Genomic DNA, 27352 nt, shown 5'->3' with positions numbered 1-27352 from the left:
TCTCTGATTGCCGTGGCTAGGACTTCCAAAACTATGTTGAATAATAGTGGTGAGTGTGGACATCCTTGTCTTGTTCCTGATCTTAGAGGAAATGCTTTCAGTTTTTCACCATTGAGAACGATGTTGGCTGCTGCGGCTTTGTCGTATGCGGCCTTTGTTATGTGGAGGTCGGCTCCCTCTGTGCCCACTCTCTGGAGTCTGGGTTTGCTTTTATTACTATGGCACCGGAGCCACACTCACCATGTGTCATTTCTGTATAAAAACTTGTAAATTCCAAGTCCCAGAAGGAAAAACTCTGTAAGCAGGTATACTTACATTCATCAGCTCTTTATTCCCTTCAGAGACTAACAGACCTGTGGTGGAGTATAGAAAAGGGAGCTGCTTCCCCCAATCACATGGGTTACTTCAACATTTTAGGAACCCAGCCGAAAGCAAAATGTCTAAAGATGAACGTTTGTTATCCCTGAAATTCTCAAAATAAGAAAGCTGCTTTCTGTTTCCTTGGCTGCCATCTAGTGGTCAGTGATGTAGTGACACTAAAACAACACTCCATCTTACGTGAAGACTCAGAGGATATATCTGCCTGTCTTTAACCTAGAGGGATGGGATAGGGAGTGTGGGAGGAAGACTCAAGAAGGAGGAGATATGGGGATATATGTATACGTATAGCTGATTCACTTTGTTATACAGCAGAAACTAACACACCTTTGTAAAGCAATTATACTCCAATAAGGGTGTTTTTTTAAAAAAGCTAAAAACACAGTTAATTAAAGAAATATTACTGCAGGCATGAGGCAATTATCCTTTCTCATAATTCCTATTTAGATCCCAAAGTGTCATTCCCTTTCCTGTTTCCTGGTCTACAATCTTTTCCATGAAAAGACAAGTGATTCAACTATCATATATCACTTTAGCTCTAGCACTCTGCGTTAGGACTAGGGCTAAAAGGATGAATAAGATAAGGTCCCTGCCTTCCCTGGAGGAGAGACATGAACTCAAATAATGAGCAGTGTGATGAGTGCTTAAATCCAGGATAGATGAGTCATCAAGGACACAAAGAAGAAAGAAAATCTGTTCTATTGGCCAAAAGAGTTTGAGTGGAGGCTTGCGTGGTGGGTGGAGGTTCTCCAGACAGACAAGAGCGGGGAAGCATGTAAGAGAGATGGGAGGCTGTGTGCTGAGGAATATTGAGAAACCATATGAGGAAGATAGCCAGGGACTAGATCAGGAACGGCCTTTGGAGACTGTATTCTTTTTTTTTTTTTTTTTTTTTTTACATCTTTATTGGAGTATAATTGTTTTACAATGGTGTGTTAGTTACTGCTTTATAGCAAAGTGAATCAGTTATACATATACATATGTTCCCATATCTCTTCCCTCTTGCGTCTCCCTCCCTCCCACTCTCCCTATCCCACCCCTCTAGGTGGTCACAAACCACCGAGCTGATCTCCCTGTGCTATGCGGCTGCTTCCCACTAGCCATCTATTTTACGTTTGGTAGCATATATATGTCCATGCCTCTCTCTAGCTTTGTCACAGCTTACCCTTCCCCCTCCCCATATCCTCAAGTCCATTCTCTAGTAGGTCTGTGTCTTTATTCCTGTCTTACCCCTAGGTTCTTCATGACATTTTTTTTCTTAAATTCCATATATATGTGTTAGCATACGGTATTTGTTTTTCTCTTTCTGACTTACTTCTCTCTGTATGACAGACTCTAGGTCCATCCATCTCATTACAAATAGTTCAATTTCATTTCTTTTTATGGCTGAGTAATATTCCATTGTATGTATGTGCCACATCTTCTTTATCCATTCATCCGATGATGGACACTTAGGTTGTTTCCATCTGGAGACTGCATTCTTTAGCTAGTCCCGTAACAAACAACCTCAAAACCCCAGTAGCATCCAACAAATATCACTTATTTCTTACTCATGACTGCAAGTGGGCTGGGCTAACTGTGCCCTACTTGTCTCTCAGCCTCTCCTGGGACCCTCCCAGGACCTGTGGACTAGCCTGGGAGTGTTCTTTTCATGTTACTGGTAGAAGCACAAGAGGAAAAGCAAAAACGTGTAAGGTCTCTTAAGGCCGAGGTGAGGAACTAACCTGCTCTCTCTTCCCTGGATTCTATTAGCCAAAGCATGTCACTTGGCTGAACCCAAGCCAGAGACAGGGAAACATCTTCCATTCCTTTAGTGGGAGGGCTCTGAGGTCACATGTCAAAGGACTCAAATTGGGGGAATGTAGGAATTGGGGCCAATGATGCCATCTGCCACAAGTTCTATCTTGGAAATGCTGAGTTTTAGATACCCGTGGTTTTGTCTAAAATGTGGTTGGAAAACAGTTATGTAGCTCAAAATATAGGTCTGGCTTTGAGTGATGGACCCAGGAGTGCCAAGACCCCAAGCATGAACCCCTGTGGACCCCATCCCACATGAACTGGTCCAGAATCTCTAGGAGTGAGACAAGGAATCTACATTTTTACTGGTTCCCCAAATGATAATTCCCCAAGTGATGATTCCCCAAATGATGATTCTTTCAAAACTTTCTTAAAGTTTTGAAAGAAACCAGGACTGTTTTGTACCAGAACATGGCCTCCACACCACATCCATTTAGCCACTTCCCAAAACTTAGGCAGTGAGACCCCTGCCAGCCCAAAATGCTGCCGTTCTGTGCAAACCCAGCTAAACTCTACCAAGCTGGTGGCTAAACCACCGATTGGTGAGTGTTAGTTAATGATAGCCCTCAGGGCTAATTTTCACCTGGCAACAAAGCTTAAGTTTAAGAAATGCATTTAATGTAAAGCTGCAATCTCTGCTAAGGCAGGTGAGGACAGCCTTTGAAGAGCCTGTGAAACTATATGCTTCCACTAGAGGTTTATTCCGCTGGCTTTACAAACCTGACTACTCAGCTTGTCAGAGTTAACTTTTACTAAAAACTAGACCTGTCTCTCCCCCAAGGTGTTCTCTGACTTCGACTTTGCTCTCTGAAAGTTTGGGTCCGAGCCTAAGCCTAAAATATCTGCTGCCTTCTCCAAAAAGAAAATGAAGGAGGAAAAGAAAAGCCCTCTCATGACTCAATTTTTTTGTGTGTATTATTTAAAGACATGCAAAGCCTAGAGAAGCTCCTGAGAGATGCTGTAATCTACGGCCAGCCTCGAACCCGCAGAGCTTGGAAAAAGATTCTAATCCTAGTGGAGGGCATCTACAGGTATGTAAATAACCAGAGACCTATTCACACACTGAGGCCCACAGCGAGCTGACAGATGGGGCAAGGCTGACCTCTCCTAGTTAAATGGAAAAATGAGTTAGATATAGATGTTATTAAGGGACCTGAGTTAGAGCTATCAATGTGAACCATCAGTTCTTGGGTCACCTGTCTTTTCAATGACGATACATATGGCGGAGCACCCTGGAGGCTGGCGGACTTAAGAAGGTGTCTTCAGAAACATCCTGACAGAGCATTGCTAACTTGTATTGATTCCACTACCTTTGGCTGCCCCACAATTTCAAAGGCTTTTAGGGGATGGGTTATTCAACCTCAGAACACTCTTTGCCTTTATGACAAAGGCAGGAAAGTAGATACTGCTGATGGGCACCCAGCTGCCCCTAACTCAATAGTGCACCCAAGCTCCAGGCTTGCTGAACTTGACCAATTGTTAGCATCAGACTACAAAAGCCTGCACATTTTCTTCAAGGTAAGACTAACCTGGAGTACAGTTCTTGATGCAGAGCTGGGAAGAGGGGGAGATGGTCTTAGCATCTGAAGGCATGGTCAGTCTTCCCACAGCTTTTAGGCTGAGCAGACAAAACATCCACTAAGCCAGTCAGAGCTGCACTTTTATATTGCTGGTTGTGATTGAATTTGCTTCATTCTATGTCTGAATTGATGATCGTTACTAAGGTAGAAACTGCTCCCAAGTTTGTCTTCTGTTGGATGTCCTAGTCCATGAGTCAAGGAAACATGACTTCAGAGTTACTCACTCCTAAATCAATTCTCAATCTTAATGTTAGAAGAAGCAAGGGCAATGTTTCCTATGGGTTAATTATGGGAAAGTGAACAAGATTAAAAGGAAGGGAATGAGGGCTTAACTTCCCAACAAGGGGAAGCATGGCTGCAAAGGAGGCTTGAGATAAGGAGCAGCCTTTTGTTCCACAGCTAATGGAATCCGTCCCTGGGGGCACCACACAAGCACATCTGGCAATTTTCAGTTGTCACAACTGCAGTAAAGTACTGCTGGCATCTGGTGGGCAGAGGCCAGGGATGCTGCTAAACCTCCTACAATGCACAGGATAGTCCCCTACAACGGAGAATTATCCGGCTCAAAATGTCAACAGTGCCGAGTTTGGGAAACCCTGCTGTAGAATAATGTAACCACTCACTGGCCCTGAACTTGCTACTTTTAGGAAATAATCTCATCTTGACTCTGGGCTGTCATAGCCTCAAGCACGGGTCTTTCTCCCCAGTGTGATTTGTGCCAGATGCCAGCCTGGGAGGGGAGACCTTATCTAAACACCTGTCGATCAAGCCTGGACTGGTGGGAGCACAGATCAGCAGAGGGAGAGCAGACGGGCATCTCCTTTAACCAGAGTAAACAGAACCCAACTGCAAATAAACAGAACTTGGCTTCACTAAAGAGAAGTTGTGTTCTAAGTACTTTGATCATGGCTGAAATTAAGTGGACCACCAGCATTTCACTGTCAAATATTCCCATCAGTTACACAAAGAAACCCCTCTGCTAATGGCTATGTTGGGCCTGGGTCCTACCATGATATCAGGAGGATAGGGGAGCCAGGTGTGGACTTCGGCTCCAAAACAGGGTGGCAACAAACCACAGCCTAGGGTTCATTAGCAATGGTGACTACCCAGTGACCTACTGCTGTGAAACGAGCCACCTCAAAGCACAGTGGCTTACACAGCAATGAGTTATTATTTCCCACACTACTGTGGGTTGTCTGGACCAACTGGGCAGTTCTGCTCCATGTGACATTCCTTGGGGTCATTCATGCAGCTGCTTTCAATGGGGTGTTTGGCTGAGGCTGGAACATCCAAAATGACCTCACTCACACCTGTGGGCTCTTGGTACTGGCTGTTGACTGAGGTGCCTTATTCTCTCCTCTTCTCTGGGGTGCTTTCTCTATATGTAGGTTTTTCTTGTTCAGCAGTCTAGCTAGAGCTTCCTTACAACATGGTGGCTGGCTTCCAAGAGAATGAAAGCAGAAGTTGCCAGCCTTTTAAGGGCTGGGCCCAGAACTGGTACATCACTATGCCATATTCTAGTGGTCAAAGCATTACACGAGCCTAGTCCAGATTCAAGGGGAGGAGAAACAGACCCCACCTCTTGATGGGAGGATTGGCTTGTGTATACAGGGAGGGGAAGACTTACAGGAAACCATCTTTGGAGGCAATCTACCACAGCAGCTCCATCAACCCGACATGTATACGGGGAGAAGTCTCCACTGTCCATGGACTTGCCTTCTCAGAGATGTTCCTTTTCTCTCACCTGCACAGGAATCTTGTCTTTAAATGAGACTGTGACCTAAAGGCACTCATTCATAGATAGGAAACAGGACCCTTCTTAAACAGGCCTCAGTACCTCCTGGGACCTCAGTTTCCTCGTCCGTAAAATAAGACTAGCCTAGAGTAGAGTTCTGGAACATATGGATGTTCTCATTTGCTGCTCTCACCAGAAAATGAAATTATTTCCCACAAGATTTTCCAAAGGGCCAGGGTTACGAATGTGAAACCAGTAGTTCACAAATGTACTTTTACTTTCCAGTGATGTATTATGGATGTATACCTTGTTAGAATCCACACAAAACCTCCTTAGAGTTTCACTCCCAGATCTTTCTTATCTCTGGCTGTGGTTTGCCCCCATGGGCAAAGTCTGCCTACCACAGACAGCTCACATAAATCAATTTCTTCAAAACTCCAAAAAAGAGCAGTCAGCCAAATCAGACAGTTTCAGGTAGGTATCAAGGTAGAAAAGGCTAGATACCAAATCCAAGAAGTCAGTAAACTCCACAAAAGCAGTTATGATAATAATAATAGAAGCAATAATAATATCATCATCCATAGATCAAGTATGTATTAATATTTATACATAGACTATAGGGGAGTCAGGATTTGGAGGAAGGCCTGGGACATGGGTGTAGATCCTGTGTTGCTGCCTATAACTATGTGCCCTTCATAGGGTTCTTTTGTAAGAATTAAATGAGATCACATAAGCTAGTGCTTCGAGAAATCCAGCGCATAGTAAACCCACAACCAAGGGTAGCTGTCTTCATCATCAAATTTATTTTCAGTTGAGGAAGTTGCAACTCAGAAAACAATAAGCCATCTGCATGGCGAAGCTGTTTGACTCCTGAAGGATGGGTGTCAGAGGACAGGGTTCACATTTATCATGTGTTATTGCTAAACATTTCACATGTGCTATCTTGAGTAAGTGCCTCCAGTTCTCCTAAGTTTATTGTGAGGATGAATTCACTCAGGTTCCAAGACCTGCCCCTGGGCAGATATCTGAGATAAATCAGAGCTGGGATTCAAACCAGGTGGCCCTGCTGGGACAGAGACCCAATGTAAACAGAAGAATCAGCCCATGTGTCCACATCCAATGAAGTGAATGTGGAAAGTGCAAGTCATCCATTTGACTTTCATCATCAACCTGTCTAGAGCTCCGTTTCTTCATCGGTAAAATCGGGAGATTGAAACTTGAAATGTAGAGTTCCATGATTCCATGATTTGGGGTTTAGAAGTACAATAGTATTATTTTAGTGTTCTCACCTGCATTTTCTTTTAAGTATTGTTTTAAAGTCACAGTCTTCTAGTTTTGTGTCTCTGAGAAGCCTAGTGGTTGATTCATGGTGGTCGAAAAATCTCAAAATTATTCAAAAATACACTAGAGATGGGCAGAGAGGTCCCAAATAAATGGGGATATAAACTAGCATAGCTGGAGCCCAAACTCTCAAAATAAACTTAATCAGGAAATACTATCCAACCTTTTCCAAAAATATACATATAAACAAATGTTGAAATCTCAGAATGCGATTTTCTCTAAGAATGTAAGCCATTCTCCTGCCCAAAATAATGTAAGTTTAAGGACTGAGATCTTCAGTGGTAAACTCTCACCTATATCTCTGTGGTTTAAACAAAGACAAAGAAAAAGAAAACAGTAGTTACTTTATTTTTAATTAAGCTTAGTTCCTTTTTCCCCTTTCTTTCCACCTTCCTTTCTCCCCTTGGATTGTACTCAGGGCCCACCAAGGAGATTTTTCCACCATGTAAGTTGGCAAACCAGTGGTTTAAATCCCAATCCTGCCAGTGGGTAATATGGTTTATAGGTGGAGGAGAAGGTGGTGAGAGGGAGATTTCAAAAACGAGTCTTGTCACTTAGCAAATACATTATGTAATAGAAAAGATATAAAGAAATTATTCACTGGCTTGCTGGTTTAAGAATCACTCAAGTCCCTGCACAGAACTTCAAATTAACTGGTGGAATTATCTTTACCTACAGTTGTATTTTAGTTGGTTTTTTTTCTATTCAAGTCAAAAGAAAACACAACCTTCCACTCAGGAAGAAAGAGTAAAACACTGTTCTTGGGTTTGTTTGGGGTTTTTTTTAAATCGTTTCTGGCACAGTGTTCTTTGACAGCAATTTGCAGCAATAACATAGATAGCCTTTTCATGTAAACACCAAACTCAATATCCCACTACAGGGAAAGGTTCAATTCAAATTTGGTCACATTGAGAGAATGAAAACTTAGTGTGGGTAAATATAGCTCTTTATGAAAACTGAATTCCCTCTAGGACTCATGTGTGCCCTACATTAACTCCTGAAATCAGCAGTATTGTGGAGTCATTAATCTTCGAAGAAGAAATATAAACCAGGTGAGCAGTCTCCTAACATCAGCTAGATCGGACCAAGCAAAAATGGCTAATTAGCTGCCCAGAGTGTCTGCAAACTGTTCAACATTAACTCCGGTTCTTGTCAAACTCAGTTCCAGAACAAAGAATGGCTATTTGTGACATGTCAGGCTTTTAGCATGTTTGTGTTACCAATTTAGAACATTTTAAAAGATGAGAAGATTCTAGAATTTTGAGGGCATACAGCCATTTATTATGTATGACACCCATATGCTTTCTTCCTGGAAAATTCAACACAGAGCATTGTCAAGAGTTCCCAATTTCTCAAATTAGGCCTCTTTGCTACCATTTCCTCCTAAGCTCCACCTGAGAACAAGAACAACCCAACGGGTGCTCGTTATACGTCAGACACTTTACAAGTATTATTTCTAGTCATTCTAATAAAGGCCTTATGCAGTGTGCCATCATCATGCTTATTTTTATATCCGAGGAAACTGAGGCAGAGAGCATCAAATAAGTTGCCAAGTCCTCAGTTAGTAAGTGGTGTGGCTACCATCTCAGCTTAGTCAGTCAGCCTGCTGGACCTCCTTCCCTTCAATGGAAACAACTTTAACAAGGAATTACTCTAAGAAAATACTGGAATTAACTTGCAAACTTCTATAAGAGAAGATGACTCTTATTGGTCTTCATGTCATTAAAATCTGAAAACAGCCTTTCAGAATGACCTTGTAAAAAGCACAATGTAATAAGCTGGACTTCATTAAAATTAAGAACTTTTGCTCTGCAAGACAATGCCAAGAGCATTAGAAAGACATGCCACAGACTGGGAGAAAATATTTGCAAAAGATACATTTGATAAAGCATCATTATCTAAAAGACACAAAAAACTCTTAGAACTCAACAATAAGAAAACAATCAACTGGGTTAAAAAATGGGCCAAAGACCTTAACAGATACCTCACCAAAGATTTACAGATGGAAATAAGCATGTGAAAAGATGCTCCGCATCATATGCCATCAGGGAAAATACAAATTAAAACAATGAGATACCACTACACACCTGTTAGAAGTTCACAGTCTGGGACACTGACAACAGTAAATGCTGGTGAGAATGGGCAGTAACCAAGAGCTCTCATTCAGTGCTGGTGGGAATGCAAATTGGTCCAGCCACTTTGGATGACGGGTTGGTGGTTTCTTACAAGCATGCTCTTACCATACAATCCAGCAATCATGCTCCTTGGTATTTACCCAAGGGAGTTGAAAACTTGTGTCCACTCAAAACCCTGCACACAGATGTTTATAACATCTTTATTTATAATTGCCCAAACTTGGAAGCCACCAAAATGTCCTTCAGTTGGCAAATGGCTAAATAAACTGTAGTCCATCCAGACAATGGAATTTTATTCAGCACTAAAAAGAAATGATCTGTGGAGCCAATGAAAAGATGTGGAGGAAACTTAAATGCATATTATTGAGTGAAAGAAGCCAATCTGAAAACGTTACATAGTGTATGATTCCAGCTACATAATGTTCTGGGAAAGGCCTTACTATGGAAACAGCAAAAAGATCCCAGGTTGCCATGGGTTGGGTGTGGAGAGGGATAAGTGGGTAAGCACAGTGGATTTTTAGGGCAGTGAAAGTAGTTTGTGTGATATTATAATGATGGATACGTGTCATTACGCATTCGTCCAAACCCATAGAATGTATGATGCCAAAACTCAGCCTCTGCACCAATATCAAATCAAATCTTGGAGGCCGAGTTTTGGGTGAAGTAGAAAAGAATAACTTTATTGCTTTGCCAGACAAAGGGGGACACAGGGGCTAATGCCCTCAAAACTGTGTGTCCCAACCTGGGGGGATTTGGTGAGGAGTTTTATAACAATGGTTCAAGGATGGAGTTGCTGATAAGGATCAGGGTGTATGCAGGGCCTGCATTCCTTTAATCTGGCCTTTGGTGGTCTTTTGATGAGCTTCTGTAGTTCTGGAGGTTATCAAACTGACCTCTCTGGAATGAAGAGTGTTTCATCAAGTAGTTAACATCTTCCATGTGTTGGGGGTTTTAGTTCTGCCAAAACTTGGAAGCAACCAAAATGTCCTTCCGTTGGCAAATGGATAAATATGAGAAGAGCTCAAAGATATTGCTCTGTGTATCCCTTGAGGCAGAACTGGGACCCTGACCCAAGGCCGCACTATTGTTTCTTGACTGCTCTTCCCTTGTCTCTGCGTCCCCTCTCTTCCCTGAATAGTAGCTGTTTGAACCTGCCCTTTGGAACTCAGGGTAGGTCATGAAAGCTGAAACCTATTTCCTACAAATAAGAAACAGGGGCCAGAAGGCTTTTGTGCCCAGGAGCCCCACAGGGTCCTGCTTGGTTTCACATACAATGCCAAGAGTGAACCCTAATATAAACTATGGGCTTTAGATGCTGATGCACCAATGTAGGTTAATCAGTTGAAACAAATGTACCACTTTGGTGGGTGATGTTGATAATGGGGGAGGGTATGCCTATGTCAGGCGGGGATATATGGGAAATCTCTGTACCCTCTACTCAATTTTGCTGTGAACCTAAAACCGCTCTGAAAAATAAAGTCCTTTAAAAAAAGAAAAAGCATCCAACACCTGTTGGTCTGGGTAACTACATAACAGCTGGACTGTTTTGACTGAATCGACCTAACACTTAAATTATTTTTTAATACATTAAATAAATACATAAACTAATAAAGAAGAAGGGAGACGTTCAACTCTGTTTGTGTCAATTGACTAGTTCTTGAACTAAATTGATGTGTTGCTTGAACTGTTTGACAAGCTCCTTCATGGGGGTGAGGGGGTGAGTCTGTGTGTTTTCATAGAACTCGCCTGTCAGTGCAGTCAAAACTGTGTGAGCTGTGGACACAGCTTACGAAGTGTTCTGAGAACTGATTAAAGGCAAGAGTTCTTCTAAATCCATTGGGTTCCAAGAGGTGCCATGTAAATACCAATGTTCATTTCACTTGCTTATTTTCTTCCTGTCTTTCCCTTTGCTGGAGGACTAGAAGTGTTTTTGCAATTTAAAATACCATGTAAATTGACCAAATTACAATAATGCCATGAAGAATTAAGCACTTAGGGCTAAAACAAAAGTTGATCTATAGCAGTGGTTCTCAGAGTGCTGTCTCCAACTAGCAGTAGGGGAATCTCCCAGGAGCTTGGTAGGAATGCAAATTCAAAGCCCATCCCAGACCTACTAAATCAGAAACTCTGTGGGTGGGACCCAGCAACCTGTGTTGTAACAAACCATTCAAGGGATTCTGATGCTCACTCAAGATTGAGAGCCATTGCCCTAAAGGACAAGAAGGGACACCACCAGAAGCCTCGAATAAGCCTTTGAGTTCAGTGAGGACTGGACAGGAGACCCTAAGGACTTTCCCCCATGCTTTAATAAATTGATGATGTCTTAAAGTTCTTTTGTGCGTTTTTAACTCCTTCTTTTAATCTTTGGCAATTCAAGCACTGAGTTTAGGTCAGACAGAACTGACCAAGTAGACAGTAGCAGGCGGATGAAGATATATCAACATAGAGCAATTTAATTAAAACTAGCAAAATACCTAGAATCCAACATGGTCAGTCTAGTTATGCTAGTCGGCTTTACTAATATTGATAAATTGATCAACAATGCAGTGAGCTGTTTACTTGGGAATTAGCTATAACAACTCAAAGCACTTAAATCCACTGAATGTAAATTATTTTTTTCCCCAAGTGAAATAATGCCAGAGCAGCCTTACAAGATTGAGAGGGTTGTCTCCACCAAATAAAATATGCCTTCAGAAGAAAGGAATGGCATGTCCCTGTCATCCCCGTCTGGTGTCAGGACAGGCTGTCTGAGAAGTACTGAAAGGGAGAGTGACACAGAGCTTCCCCGGAGGGTACACATGGGTGACAAGCATTTCTTCTTATGCCCTAGCATGGAAGGTTCCATCGTGCGTCTGTCCCAGATCGTGGCTCTAAAGAAGAAATACAAGGCTTACCTCTACGTAGATGAAGCTCACAGTATTGGATCCGTGGGCCCGACCGGCCGGGGTGTGATGGAGTTCTTTGCAATGGACCCCAGAGATATTGATGTATTTATGGGCACATTCACCAAAAGCTTTGGCGCCTCGGGAGGTTACATAGCTGGAAGGAAGGTAAGAGACAGATCCCTTGTGTCTGTTTAAAACCTGAATGTCCTCGGAAGGTAGTCTGCGGGGTCTTCTGATTTCCCTGAGAGCTCCAGTTCAGTTCAGCACACCTGACTGATGAGGGCAGCCTTGCCACCGTGTGTTCACAGCCATGGCAGGCCCAGAAGGTCAAGGAGCTCATCCTCTGATAACGCAGAGGAGCATGTGATGAGTAATCACGTGATCATAAAACGACAACACCAGCTGTGCACACAGGCAAAGACAGTACAAAGGAAAGGGCAGTACCTAGGAAATCTTAGAATGAATGTCAGTCTTGTAGACAAAGGATGGGGTGGCGGGGTTTATATTTCAGAAAGAGGGAATGATGTCTAACAAGCCACAGAAGTGATGCTGCAGAACTGTAAGTCGTTTGGGTTTTGTGGTGTGAAAAACGCAAGGTGGGTGGTAGAAACAGTGAACAGAGGTCAGAGGTTAAGGACACTGACCTTGTGCTACAGGTTGTGGGTTTTCAGAGTTTTAATCAAATTAGTAGCAAGATCGGAAATGTCTTTTTTAGAGATTTTCTCTGCAAAATAATTCTCTTCCACAATTTTGGATAAGCCATGGGTCAAATCTTGTCATCCTCTGATACCTTATCTGGGTGACTTGAGATTCTGATCTGAAGGAATCAGACTGTTAAGTGTTATCCCTGTCATTCTACTGCCAATGTCACCAAGGGGTTTGCTAAAATAAAACAAATGCTTGCAAGGATTTTAAAAGAAGAGGGAAGGGGCGGAGGGAAAGAAAATGAAATATTAAAACCTGGGTTTCAGGGCTCAAAGAGCCAGTTAATATGCTCCTTTATAGGACAGTCTAATCCAAATCCTGATAGCTGTCTCCCCCAGGCCTACACCTGTCCCAGCGAGACTGTGACAGTGTAGCTGGCTCCACCCAAGAGGGCAAAGAAGGCCCAAAAGCAGTGCATGCAGGTGGCTCGATGGCTTCTCTAAAATTCCTGATTCCTCACTCACTGTCCCCAGCAGGAACAGGAGATCGGACTCCTGGTAAACCAGTTAGACAAAACCAGGGAGTACGGCCAAAAACAGTCTGGTTGTGGAAAGCCCATGATTTAAAACAACAGATTTTATTACGGCCACTGACCCTGCCATGAAATGCGCAAATGCTTAAAACGTCCAGAGCTTTTAGTGGTCTTTACCCTTCAAGAAGCATCACTTTCTTCCGATCTCAAAGCATTGTTGTTCAGCGTCCTTCCACTGGTCTGTGGGAATTCGCTGGGTGATGCTAAAAACATAGGGAATGCCCAGGATCTTACAAAACTCAGCTAAATCTGGTGAGAGGTTAAACTTTCCCTTCCTCGACTGTCAAAGCAATGGGATCAGAGGCTCTCCAAGTAGGCACGCCCCCGACCCAGGCTACTTGGCTTTGTGATTACTTTAGCAGAAGTTGAGCTACAAAATTTTTAACCAAGCGTAACTCTGTTTCCTGAACCAAAGGCACCTGAATAAACTGAAGCAAGTGGATCCTTGAAATGTTGTCAAATTTGGTAGCTGTCATCATGTCGCCCTTAGAGTTCCTTCAAGTGATACCTGCTTTAAACAAAGGCTCCTGACGGCCCGTTTAGGACCAGCTCAGTCTGGTTCTCTCACATACTCTCCATCCTGAAGTCAGGTGGACTATTTAAAAGTGTATTTGCTCTTGTCTGTGTAACTTCTATTGATTTGGGCTAGATACTGAACGATTGTGAAAATTATTTAGTATTTACATTAATCAAGAGGAAGATAAAAGTATGTAGATCATTTTTTGCTCTTTAAAAAAACTCATTTTGTTCATACTTAGACCCAGAGGGCTTCATCATTTCCCTCTTTCCCCTCTCCCCCTCCCCGCCCTCCCCTCCCCTTCCCCCACTCCCTCCACAAATACGCTGCAGTCTCTGATTTTACCACTAGGTGGCAGCAAGCATTAGAGAGTGTTTGGCTGACCCATGCAGAGACCTACTGTCCTGAAACAGCAAGATGCAAAACCTAGAAAACACAGGACAGTTTTCAAGATGTGGAAGGACAGCAGGAGATAGGAGGTCACTTGAGAAAGTGTCTGCATGGGCCGTTCCCTGATGATTTAAAAATCAGTCAGATAAACACCTGTCTGGAATCGTTTTTGTGAGACTGTGATACACCCAGATAAACTGTGGTTTCTTTCTAGCCTAATGAGCCCATGAGTTAATGGAACTTATGCATCTGCTCCTCTGTGCATTTAATTTGTTAAATTAAGTTAATTTTATATTATGTATAGTTTCCATTTAAATCATAATTTTTATCCCCCTGGACTTTGAAGAATTTTCACTTTCAGTTTGTTTTAAACTATGCTTTTTAATTGATAGGACATAGGATTGGGCAAATGCTACAGATTTGCTTGAAAAAAAAATCTTTCTAGTACCTGTTTAAATAATTTGAGTTCAGTTTTCAGAGTTTCATCGTACATATTTTTTCTGGATATTTTAAAGTATATATCTCAATTTGGGGGAGTACTGCAAAATATCCAGCATTCTAGATACGAAATACTGCAAAAGCAACAAAATTAACCATAAAAAACGTTAACGTGCACACACTAGGACTTTATATTTTTCTGAAATCTTAATAATTTCAAGTTTACTCTGCTCATGGGCTTCCTAGTAAATCTTGAGATTTGAAAATAATTACTTGAGTCCCAAAATCTAGAAAACTATAAAACTGTCTAGCTCTTAACTCTCTTTTTAAATGTCAAGGTCAGTGTTAGTGGCACAGGGACTATATTCCTAATAATAGTTTCTAGGAGGCTCTAGAAATCTTTATGGGGCAAGTCAAGGCAGATGCGTCACGTAAGAAAAAATATTTGGAAACACACGAAAGAAAAATTGGTTTGGTGCTAAGACACAACTACAGAGAGTAGAGGTCTTGGTCCTCACTTCAGCCTTCCTGTAACAAAATGTCCTACAAATGCATCTCCACTCTTGGAGTTGACTGCCTTGGCCTGACCTACTCTCCCAACCTCAGGGAAACTGCTAAAACAGTCTCTCAAGAGCCAGCAAGGTTTTACCATTTCGCCCACTGTGAGTTCGGAGCTGCTGTAGCTGATCCATGAACAACCCACAGTGAATCTTTCTCTCCTTTCAAGACCTTCAGGTGAAATGTCAGGTACTTACTTCTCTCCACCTATCAGAGCTCCATGCCATGAATGGCTTCTTGGAGGAAAGCCTGAGCTGATGGGGCTAGGTTCCTTAGTTTTATTTTTTAATTTGCATTAATTCAGTTGCTGAAGAGATGGGGTCAACACTACAGATCCCAGCTTCTAGGATCCCGGTTTTTCTCAGGCAAGGATCCTGAGTCCTCTTGCATGCCTGGGGTTGAGCACTGGCTTTCACAGCCTCCACTGGCTGACCAGAGATTTGCAAATGAATGAAGCCAAGGTGACCCTCCTGACTGAGAGGTTGCAGGGCTGAGATTCTGGAGGAGAGGACTGGGCAGCCAAGCTTGGCGTGAGTGTTAGCCCAGAAGCCTGGGCGCCAGACGAAGGCAGAAGCCAGCTCTGCCCTGCGTGCTCAGCCCTGGCTGTAGTTAACAGCCCTTTGAAGTAAATGGGGGTCATGGAATGAACGCCAAGATGTTTACCCTAAGAGCCTCCTGTCTAACTTTCTCAGAAAGGCCACCCTTGTCCTTGAACTCCAGGCTCAGGGTTTTGCATTTACTAATGGCCTTGGAAACCTCGGTCTGAAGAGACCTCTAACCCAGCCTGAAGGAAAACACAACACGGTCTCTCCTTAAGACCAAAGCTAACCCTTAATTCATGGCTCATGGCATCCAGTGGGCAAGTGATAGGAGGAAATGGGAAAACCAGGAACCAAGGCTTCCTTGATGTTCTGCTGAGGGGACTCCAAGAGTCCCACTTTCTGAACCACACAGGTAAATTACCTCCTATCCACACACTCAGATTCTGAGAGAAAGTGGACTCAGTCTGAAAGAAATAAGATTATGGGCAAGACAGTCTTACTGTTAAAAGGAAGTGATACTGTGCCGATGAGGCATCTCTTCAAACTAAGGATGCATGTGACCTCGGCTTTGTGAAATTTCTCAATTTGATAGGAAAATTGGGGGTTGGGGACATAAAGACCCCTTTAGGGATCAAAGGCAGCTTTGTTTTGTTTCTTTGATCTTTGTCAGCAATGCCCCAAGGCTACGAGAATATTGCTATACCTGTTCCTAAGAATGCAGCTTAATACCTCCCTCTATACTTCAGGGACCCTCACCATCCTTTCTTAGCCCCTAAACCCTTCTGCTTTCCATTAGACCATCAGTATTTACAAGAACCCCACTAAGTACCCACCACTATGGATTATAAGAGAGTGTATAATAAAGTATATGACTCAGTTCCCTATTCTCAAGGAGGTTCCAGTTTCTTTGGAGAAATAAATGTAATAGACAGGAAACATTCTGAGACTGATACAATTCAATCTGTGGTTTAGAACTATGAACACCTGAGTATATTAGGAATTCTCCTCTTCCCCTCCTCCTCCAGAGGTGCAATCTCTGTGGATTAGGGAAAGCACCACAGGGATAAGCAGCAGTGAAGGTGGTCTTCTCTGTGCTCCTTGGGCCATCTCCCACCCTGTGCCAAGACAGCTCCTCTAGTCTGAAGAAGTAATACAGTGCAGAGCTAAGGGGGGTGCAGGGGGGCGGTAATCTTGGGACAGATTGTTTGGGTCCAAATCCTTATTATCCAGCCACTTTTTGCACTTTTTGGTTGGATAATTTTCTGATCTGTTCCATGACTCAATGATCCCACCTGTAAAATGGAGGTAAAAATAATACTTATCTCATAACGTTATTGTGAAGCTGAGTTAATACTTGCAAATATACATGTAAAATACACATAAAATTCTTAAAATGGATCTTCAAGCAGCCAGTGAATATCAGCTCTGGGTCTATCAATGAACTGTAAGCTCTACCATCTTTGCAGTCATGCAATCTGCCATCAAGTCTGGGTTCTCCTTTCTTTAGAATGCCTCTCTTTTCCTTTCTTTTCACTCCTACTGTTGACCACCCAATAAGGATGCAGGAAGTGCTGGGCTGAAAATCTTTGGTTTGATGCCCGGGTCTACCAACATGCAGTTATGTAACCTTACAGCATTACAAGGGAGCTGGAATAAAGACACTGTAAGAAGCTTTTATATTTTGGTTCCCTCCTCCCAACCCATGCTCCCAGTGTTAAGAATCTCTGAGATGGCAATCCATTCACAATAATTGCCAACAACATCAGGTATTCACTATGTACCAGATGCTTTTTAAGCACTGTGTATGTATTAACTCATTGAATCCTCACAAGGACCCTGAGGTATTACCCTTATCTCATTTTTCAGAGAAGAAGACTAAGGCACAGAGAGGCTTAGTAACTTGCCCATGGTCACGTATCACTAAGTGGCAGAGCCAGGATTTGAACCCAAGTGACCTAGTCTCCACAGCCTGTCTTGTAACTCTGTGGTCAGAACTCCCCTTGAGGGAACAACCCCTCATCACCTTTTCTTGGAGGCACTAGCTTCTCCCTCTGCCCCCATTTGACTCCTCCATCCTGTGCTGATTAGGATGCCATCTTTATTACTAATTTTAGCACGTGTCCATGCCTCTCCCCTCCTCTATCCAAATCTACCCATCCTTCAAGGTCAGATCATCTCCTCAAAACAGACCTTTCCTGACCACATGAGCCCCATCATCCCATTTCCTGCATCCCACCCGCTCCCTCTCCACTGGCTTCCCCATCATCCTGCTGGAAGGCACCAGCTCTCAGCAGAGAAAGAAAACACCTACTTCTGCTCACAGAGGATTGTGAAGAGCAGCTTGGGTGCAGCTACTCTGGAAAATGACTGTCTCTCTCTGTCTGACCCTCCCGCCACATCCTCCATTGTCAAAGTGAACTTCCTGGATACCATGTGGCCAGTGCCTTCAGTCAGGCCAACATCACACACATCCTCTTCAGATACAGTGAAAACACTGTTTTTATGAGATTCACTAAACAAAATAATGGACAGAAAGTTAATTTTGATTTTAATGTAAGTGGAGAATGGCTGCCAGGGACTAGGCTTTCTATCCTCCTCCTCTTCTTGGGCTCCGGCATTCAGAACGTAGCCCAAGCACATCCTTGTACAACCTTGCTGAATGGAAAGATGGAAGGAGGGAAGAGGTGGGGGATAGGGAGAGAAGGAGGGGAAGGGAAGGAAGGAAGGAGGGAAAGAAGGAAGGAGGGAAGGAAGGAGGGAAGGAAGGAAGGAGGGAGGGAAGGAAGGAAGGGAGGGAGAAAGGGAGGGAGGGAAGAAAGGAGAGAGAAAGGAAGGAAAGAAATACTTAGAAATGGAAAGAAAAAGGATTTGAATGGAGAATTTAAAATTAAAATAACTAAAGAGAGGGAACTAAAGATGAAGATCTACTAGAGAATGGACTTGAGGATATGGGGAGGGGGAAGGGTAAGCTGTGACAAAGTGAGAGAGTGGCATGGACATATATACACTACCAAACGTAAAACAGATAGCTAGTAGGAAGCAGCCACATAGCACAGGGAGATCAGCTCGGTGTTTTGTGACCACCTAGAGGGGTGGGATACGGAGGGTGGGAGGGAGGGAGACACAAGAGGGAAGAGATATGGGAACATATGTATATGTATAACTGATTCACTTTGTTATAAAGCAGAAACTAACACACCATTGTAAAGCAATTATACTCCAATAAAGATGTTAAAAAAGAGAGAGAGAGAGAGGGAACCAGAGCAGAAGCAATGGGGAAGGAAAAGAAGAAACAAACCAACAAAAAGGAATGAAGAGTGTGAAATGAAGGAGAAAGGAAGTCAGGGAAGCAGGAGCTTGGAAGAGGGGATTTAGGATGAAGGACATATTGAAGGAAGCAGGAAGGACAGGATGGAGTTACCTGTGCCCCCTGTGGGCCAGGTAGAGGCATCATGTCACCAACCACCTGTAAGGCAGGCCACTCACTTTACTATGAACGTTTAGGAAAGTTCATAGTAACTTTAAGTACTCTCTACTTACTTACCTATTAACTTTAGTTACTAGTTCATAGGAAGATAAACTATGTACATTTAAAATGTTTGGGTAACGACCCATGGTTGGGAGCAAACACGACACCCATAACCCGAGGGAGAAAAGTGACAGGCGGGCACAGTCCCAGGTGCGGAGGTGGGAGTGGATGTGGCCGGTGAAGGTGAGTTAGGATGAGATGGGTCTGCCCAAAGCAGAGCTCTCCCCAGGTCATCTTCCAGGGAATGATCAGAGTAGATCCTAAGTGGGATCCTAAGCTGTCTCATTATCCTGGAAGAGAAGGTGGCTGATGCTTTACAGACCCCACTGCTAATGCAGAGCCACTATGGGCCCACTAGCTTTTCTGCAGGACAACCCCGAGGGTCCTGGACTATGAGTCAGGACAGGTGGGCCAATGGATGGTCTGCCCGGCCAGGGCTGAGTGCCTCCAGGTACCAGCTCTGAGTCCCCCACCATCGCTGTAGAATGAGGTGACTGGAGCTTCTTCAGGCTCTCAGCATGCTTACCTGGGACCTCAGGTTTGGCCTCAAGGGTCAGACATGCAGGTGGAGAATCATTCCTACCACGGTACGGGCCAGCATCCTGCAGTGGGTCAGCGCTCCAAATAGGGTTACACAAAAATCCCAATAGTTGTCTCCTGCTCAAGGCACAACTAGAGTTTATCTGGTCCTCACCTCCACACTGGTTTAATCTCTCTCCTCTCCCTTCTGTTGCTCCCTTCCCCTGAAAGTTTTCTTTTTATCTTTGTCTGTCTTCTTTCTTCAAGACAATTCTGCTTCCTCACTGGAGCCTCCCTTATCTACTCCCGCTGGTAATATCCCCTCTCCTTCCTCGGCCATCTGGTAGCCCCACTGCATAAACTAGTCTGCATGTCTTGTTATTTTTCCTGCCATTACTCCTCCATGGGCACAAGCTAATGTAATATGCTCAAGGGCAAAAAACACGTCCTGGATTTTTCTTTGGACCCTCCTGAATACTAAACCAGTGCTCGTGTGGGCTAGGTACCCAAACAAATGTCTAGGAAACCACTTTTCCTTTACACATCTGGTTTTGCCTTACAGAACTCAACTCCACATTTGCAGCATCCCATTTTTGTATACCTTCTAGATTGTTTAGGGAGAGACTAAGAAGGAGGGATAAGTTTGGTGATGCCCATTGAAAATCAGACCACATTCGAGAATCAAATGTCTTGTGCTATGATGGGTGGAGATGGGGCCACTAACACTGAGATTTATTTGCCTTCTTTTTGGATTTCCCTCCTGTATTAAAGGACCTTGTGGATTATTTACGGGCTCACTCACATAGCGCTGCTTATGCCACCTCCATGAGCCCCCCGATAGCAGAGCAAATCATCAGAGCAATGAAACTCATCATGGGACTAGATGGGACCACGCAAGGTAAGAGGGTCTGCAGCAAGCACGTCTCCCGGGAAATCCTTCCCTAGACCTCTCCCTGTCTCCCTTCTGCCCCATCAACCTCCCCACTTTTCAAATATACATTTTTTAATATATTTTTATATTTTTTTATAAAATTATATTTATATTTTTATTATATTATTTATTTTTATTATTATATTATATATTTTTTATTATTATTATTATATTTATTATTATTATTTATTTTTATTATATTATATATTTAATTATATTTATTTTTTTATATTTTTTTATATTTTTCAAATATACTTTTTTTTCTTTTTTTTTTTTTGGCTGCATCACGTGCCATGTGGGATCTTAGTTCCCGGACCAGGGACTGAACCCACTGCCCCTGCAGTGGAAGTGCAGAGCCTTAACCACTGGATCGCCAGGGAAGTCCCTATACACCTTTGTCTTAACCAATTTGTAAATCAAGCCATATGCACATCAATAGTACATAATACATAAGAGTACACAGTACATAAATGTACTAGAACTGCCATCAGCACACAAAAAAGCAGAGGATGCTCTTTTATTTTATTTATTTATTTATGGCTGTGCTGGATCTTCATTTCTGTGCGAGGGCTTTCTCTAGTTGTGGCAAGTGGGGGCCACTCTTCATCGCGGTGCGCGGGCCTCTCACTGTCGCAGCCTCTCTTGTTGCGGAGCACAGGCTCCAGACGCGCAGGCTCAGTAATTGTGGCTCACAGGCCCAGTCGCTCTGCGGCATGTGGGATCTTCCCAGACCAGGGCTCAAACCCGTGTCCCCTGCACTGGCAGGCAGATTCTCAACCACTGCGCCACCAGGGAAGCCCCAGAGGATGCTCTTTTAAAGCAATGAAAACTTTCTAATTCACCTCTCAATGTGATCAGCAAATGTGGATAATTTTTTTTATGAAGCCAAACTTGGTGTGTGTTTGCCTGTGCTTTCTTGGGACTGTCACTTGTGTTTCCCTGGGAACAAACTAGTCAATTTAATATTCGTTTTTTTTCATCCACCCACCCATCTATCTCATCATTCATTCATTCATTCATTACCAGCCAGGAGCTGGGGAGAAGAAATTCACCACTGTCCATTTAAGAATATATGGACAAAACACTCACAACGATAACTTACCAGCCATTTCTTTGGTGTTGGATCACCACAGCCAAGGTGTGCTACTTTGTTCAGCTCAAATGAGCTTAACCTTTTTTTTGAAAAATGGTTTCATCAGAGGCTCTTGGAACTCTCCATCTTTCATATACAGTTTATAGAGCTTCTACTATTTATCACAATGGGGGACAGTGATGACTAGGACAGTTCTTGCTGTCAGGCAATCTAGTGAGTGTGTTTGCAGAAGAAGCAAATTACCCTGGCCTCAGACCTGCTCACTGGACTATACAATCCGTGTGCCCTGACCCACCTCTCAGCTGATGTGAAACCCTATACTGTCTAGTGCAATGTTCCAAGCCCACTCTTTCAGTAGAAATATGGAGAGATCCATCATTTTTCAATTTTATTAAAACAGCAGAATACTTTATTCATATACACATTTTACCCAGAAGCCTACTATATATAAAACAGATTAAAACTGGGCTGGTGCAGATAATGTAGTGTCTCTATGTACCTCCAAGCCAATGGTCCCTGAAGCCCTTCCACTGAGCCCCCGTGCTCCTCAGTCACTGGGTTGAAAAGGATAGACTTTTCTTTTTCGCTAAAGCAAGAAAATGGCTTGGAGGGTGACTTTGTTCCTCTATGTAAAATGCAATGATTGACTGACCTCTCAGGTCATTTCCAGCCATGTCTTTTGGGTTTTATGATTCTGTGTCTTACTGAATAGTCCATGTGAAAAAGAAATTCATCTCAAAACACTGAGCTGGGGCTTCCCTGGTGGCGCAGTGGTTGGGAGTCCGCCTGCCGATGCAGGGGACGCGGGTTCGTGCCCCGGTCTGGGAGGATCCCACGTGCTGCGGAGCGGCTGGGCCTGTGAGCCATGGCCGCTGGGCCTGCACGTCCGGAGCCTGTGCTTCGCAGCGGGAGAGGCCACAGCAGTGAGAGGCCCACGTACAGCACAGAAAAAAAAAAAAAAAAAAAAAAAAAAACACTGAGCTGATCTCCCTGTGCTATGCTGCTGCTTCCCACTAGCTAACTATTTTACATTCGGTAGTGTATGTATGTCGACACTACTCTCACTTTGCCTCAACTTCCCCCTCCCCTTCCCCGTGTCCTTAAGTCCATTCTCTATGTCTACATCTTTATTCCTGCCCTGCCACTAGGTTCACCAGTACCTTTTTTTTTTTTTTTTTTTTTAGATTCCATATATATGCATTAGCATGTGGTATTTGTTTTTCTTTTTTACTTTGCTACGACCTAGAGGGGTGGGATAGGGAGGGTGGGAGGGAGGCTCAAGAGTGAGGGGATATGGGGATATATGTATGCCTATGGCTGATTCACTTTTGTACAACAGAAGCTAACACAGTATTGTGAAGCAATTATACTCCAATAAAGATCTATTAAAAAAAAAAAAAGGAAATGCGAATCCAGTCCATCCATGGTGCAATGCTTAAGGGCATAAACTGAAAGCAGCTGCCTGGACTTGACTCCTGGGATACTACTTAACATGCTGTGTGGTCTTAGGCAAGTGATTTCACTATCTGCTCAACCCTGAGCAAGTTACTTGTCTGTGCTTCAGTTCTTCCAGCTGTAAAATAAGGAAAGGGATATTGATGAACTAAGGTTTTTGTGAGAATTAGGTAAAATAAGACATATAAAATGCTTCATTATGACTGAAAACAATTCCATCTATAGTAAGCATTGTATAATTGCTTGCTACATTACTTGGTATTATTCCTGAGGTGTTCAAGAAGTATTTGGACTGTGTCTTGGAGAAGCTGTAGGAAGGATTCTTGTGATGCAAGTGAGGTAAGACTAGATTTCCTTCAAAGTCCTGGATTAGTCAGGATAAGCTAAATTATGCCAGTGTAACAAATAAACCTTGAGAATCTCAGTGACTTAACTGAATCAAGGTTTATTTCTTGCTCGCAGATCTAATACCAGATCTAATACAAATCAGACATCTCCCTGCCCACTTCGTCTCCGTAGGAAGTGACTCAGGCTTCTGTGAGCTTGAGGCTTGGCCATCTCAGCACCTGGCCTCCACAATCGCCATGGTAGAGAGAAAGAACATCAGCCTGGAAGTGACACATCACCTTGCTTACCATGCATTGGCCAAAACTAGTCACATCGCCCACCTGAATTTAGGGAAATGGTGGTGGTAAACTAAGAGATATGGATATAGATATGAATAAGCAGATATCTTTAAACCTTCTAAAGATGAAACTCGAAATAGACCTGTCTCCATTCCCACATGAGCTGTCCGGTTGTGTGAAAAAACTGGTCCAGAATCACTGGAACTCTCTCAAAGTCATCTTAATGATCTTCTTGACTATGTGCATTTCTTAATGGAAAACAATTATTTGAGACTAAAGCTAAAATGCCAGTTAAATGAATTGTCCTATGATGACCAGAATTATCCATTGGTCATATTTTCAAGATGAATAACTAGAAAAAAGTTACCCTGAAAATTAGCCTATGTCTTAATAAAGATCACTAATTTCTTAAGCCCTGTAGTGTATATATTATCAGCATCTGGTGATTAACATGTCCCCAACTTGACAATCTTTTCCTTCCCACCTCTGGAAGGCTTTACCACTTCATCACAGACAGAACTCACTCTGTTTATCTGACCAAAAAGATCTGCAGAAAAGTTACACTTATAGACATGATCATAAGAACTTTGATAGCTATCTATTGTCAGTTTTTCTTCCTCTGAGGGGAGAGGTATTTCCCTTGGTTCTCTCTCTTGCCTTATAATTAAAGAATTGCCTGGTCATTATTTTTAACCTCCCAGTTAAAGGGTCTCACTTCACTCTTCTTGCCATCTTAAGAGGAAAAAAGAAAGAAATGAGAAAAGGATATGTGTTCAGTCTCTGTTCTCAGAGTCAAGTTAAGGGGAATCAGGGAGAAAGATCGGACAGTTTCTTTTCAAAGGAACTAACAAAAGAAAGTGATAAAAAAGAAAACTGACTGAATCATCAGCCAAGTTTCAGATGGTTCAGCCTGACATGGCTTTTGAAGAATTCAAAAGCACACAGTGAATCATCACGCTGGCCTCATTGACAACAATGCCTGCTTTAAATAAGATAAACAAGTCTGGTTGGGAACGTTGCAGTAACTCACCCCTTTCTGCAGAGATAGACCAACTCTCAGGGTAAAGTTGCCCAAAGCTCAAAGGGCTGCACTTTGTCGAGCCAGAGCTGCCTTACGGGATCTGAGAAAGCACCCCGCTCCGAGCCTTGATCTTCGGCTGCTCCCCTGCCGCTGTGATTGGAGCCTTTCAAGGCTTTGTTTTGGGTTGAGTTTGGGGAGCGGTTGGCCAGATCTGTTGCTTGATGAATGTCTTCACTTTAATCTGCAAGGCAAAGCCATACGCTTCAAAGAAAGGCAGACTACAGGAATAAGGTCAGTGTTCTTTGAAGCCAAGGTTCAAAGATGAAATAGCAGTCCCAGTGAAATGACAATGTTTATGAACAAACAGCCACCTTGACTCTGCAGCCAGCCTGCTCGTGGAGTTAATGCACCACAAGCTGAGGGGCTGCAAGCCACCCAGGGCTTCCACAGGCACCGAGGCCCTTCTCGTCTCCTGTCCTGTCACCTCGTGCAGCACCATGAACCCAAAGTGGAGATTTGGTTTCTCCATCCTAATGGATGTTGGGTGGTCCCCCAGCCAAACCAATTCTGTAAGCCCTTCAAGGGCAAGAGCTGTGTCATGAATTAATGTGGTGTCCCTCTGAGTGCCAAGCCCAGTGCTCAGCTTAATAAATATGCCATGACTCAATTTCCATCTTGCAGACCCACTCGATTTCAGGTCAGCGTTTATGCTAAACAAGGAGCCTTGAAAGGCTCCAAGATGGAGGGAATGTTTATCTCATAGGACTGGGAGCTGAGAGTCAGTCCCACACCAGTTGTGGCAGCTGAAGGGATGACTCAGTGATGGGGATACCTCAGTGATGAACACCACTTTTGAAGAGGTCCAGAAAGATGACACTCTGTCATTTTCTTCATCAAGACATGGCCCAGGCCAGAGGGTGAGGCCCAAGAGACAACAACCACTCCCCTAAAGAAAGCATCGTCAACAACTGTCTTATTATTTATTTAAATCTTTGATATATTTTTCAATTAATCAGTCCACATTCTTTTTGAACCCCCAGTTTGGGCTCTCTGTCCCCCAACTCTGGGTAACCTTTCACTTCTCAGAGAAAATAGAAGTTGTATCGCGTGGAGGGGTTAGGGTGCGTGCTTTGCAGCCAGACTGCATGGGGCCTGATCATCGACCCACCACTTGCTCCATGAATGGCAAGTTGCTTACCCTCTGTTAGCTTCAGTTCCTTCATTGTAAACTGGGGTTGTAGGGAGGATTAAGGGATGTAATGTAGATAATGAACTTAGCATGATACTTGATGCATAGTAAGCACCCAATAAAGGTGAAAATTCTATTATTTTTAACTCAGCTGCTTTCTCCCTTTCCTTCTCTAATTTTTCCAATCGTTTTTATGCACCCTGGAATCTTCCTGTCTCTCAGGCCTTACACTTACTCCATCAGCACATCCTGCAGCACTTCCTTTGACATATCCCAGGAATCAGGTCCCTTCTCACCCCCTCCACCATCGCCTCCATCACCTCTCACCTGGATCACTGGAATGATCTCCACTCCCCACTCTTGCCTTTTTATGACTTGTTCTCCACACAGAAGCCAAAATTATCTTTTAAAACAATGTAACCCAGACCATATCACCCCTTCACTCAGAACTTTTCATTGTTTTCCATCTTTCTCAGTGTAAAGTCCAGACTTTGACCTTCCGGGCTTCTCCTGATGTGGTCTTCCATATTTCCCACCACACTTTCCCTTGCTTGGTCCACTCCAAGTAGCTGGCATACTTGTTTTTCCTAGAACGCAGGGAACAGCTCTCACAAAGGGCCTTTGCACTTGCTGGCCTTTCTAGAACATCATGTCCAGCTAACACATGCATAGCCTGTTCCCTCACTTTCTTCACATCTTTGCTCAAAATCAGCCTCATGAGAGGAGCAGCTGTATCCTTAATTGCACACCCCTTCTTTTTTTTTTTTTTTTGGTGGTACACAGGCCTCTCACTCTTGTGGCCTCTCCCGTTGTGGAACACAGGCTCCGGACGCGCAGGCTCGGCGGCCGTGGCTCATGGGCCCAGACGCTCTGCGGCATGTGGGATCTTCCCGGACTGGGGCACGAACCCGTGTCCCCTGCATCGGCAGGCGGACTCTCAACCACTGCACCACCAGGGAAGCCCTGCACACCCCTTCTTGTCCCTCTAATTCTCCTCACCTTGCTTCATTCTTAGTAGCATTTATGAGCACCTGACAAATTACACACGTATCTGCTTATTTTCTGGTTTCCCACTAGGATGTAAACTCCAGGAGAGCAAGCATTTTGCTGTCTTGTTCCTGACACCGAGAACAGTGCCTGGCAATGACAAGTTCTCAACAAATATTTGTTGAATCCTTCTCTCTTTCCCTCTTAGCTCAGCAAATAAACGACCCTTATCTCTTCCACATCTCTGTGCTTGATTCTCTCCCTTCCCACCTTCTAAAGGCACCGGCCCCTTTTCTCACCCAGGAACCTGTTCATCTCCTTCATCGTAAAAAGCCTCCCCTCACCCCTTCTGTTTCAATAGCCGTCAAGTCGCACACCTTCCATTGCTGCAGATCGTCTCAGAAGAATGGCCGTCTGCCTGCCCCCCCACTCCTCCCCCTCAGCCATCAGCCCTCATCCTCTGCCCATT

The 27352-nt window shown here is 43.5% G+C and overlaps 1 protein-coding gene across 1 annotated transcript in view; it reads left to right on the top strand.

Moving 5' to 3' along the window:
• The window catches only part of SPTLC3 (serine palmitoyltransferase long chain base subunit 3), a gene marked incomplete at its 5' end in the record, with an annotated part of 139285 nt that overhangs the window by 84487 nt on the left and 27446 nt on the right, over positions 1 to 27352 (top strand). The window contains 3 exons of the mRNA XM_079720221.1: positions 3101 to 3206; positions 11797 to 12016; positions 20353 to 20479. Of these exons, the coding sequence (XP_079576347.1) occupies positions 3101 to 3206; positions 11797 to 12016; positions 20353 to 20479 (453 nt within the window). The remainder of the gene's footprint in view (positions 1 to 3100; positions 3207 to 11796; positions 12017 to 20352; positions 20480 to 27352) is intronic.

Source organism: Hyperoodon ampullatus (assembly GCF_949752795.1).
Source record: "Hyperoodon ampullatus genome assembly, chromosome: 14".
NCBI classification, from domain to species: Eukaryota; Metazoa; Chordata; class Mammalia; order Artiodactyla; family Ziphiidae; genus Hyperoodon; species Hyperoodon ampullatus.
This window is presented reverse-complemented; position numbering and strand designations above follow the sequence as displayed.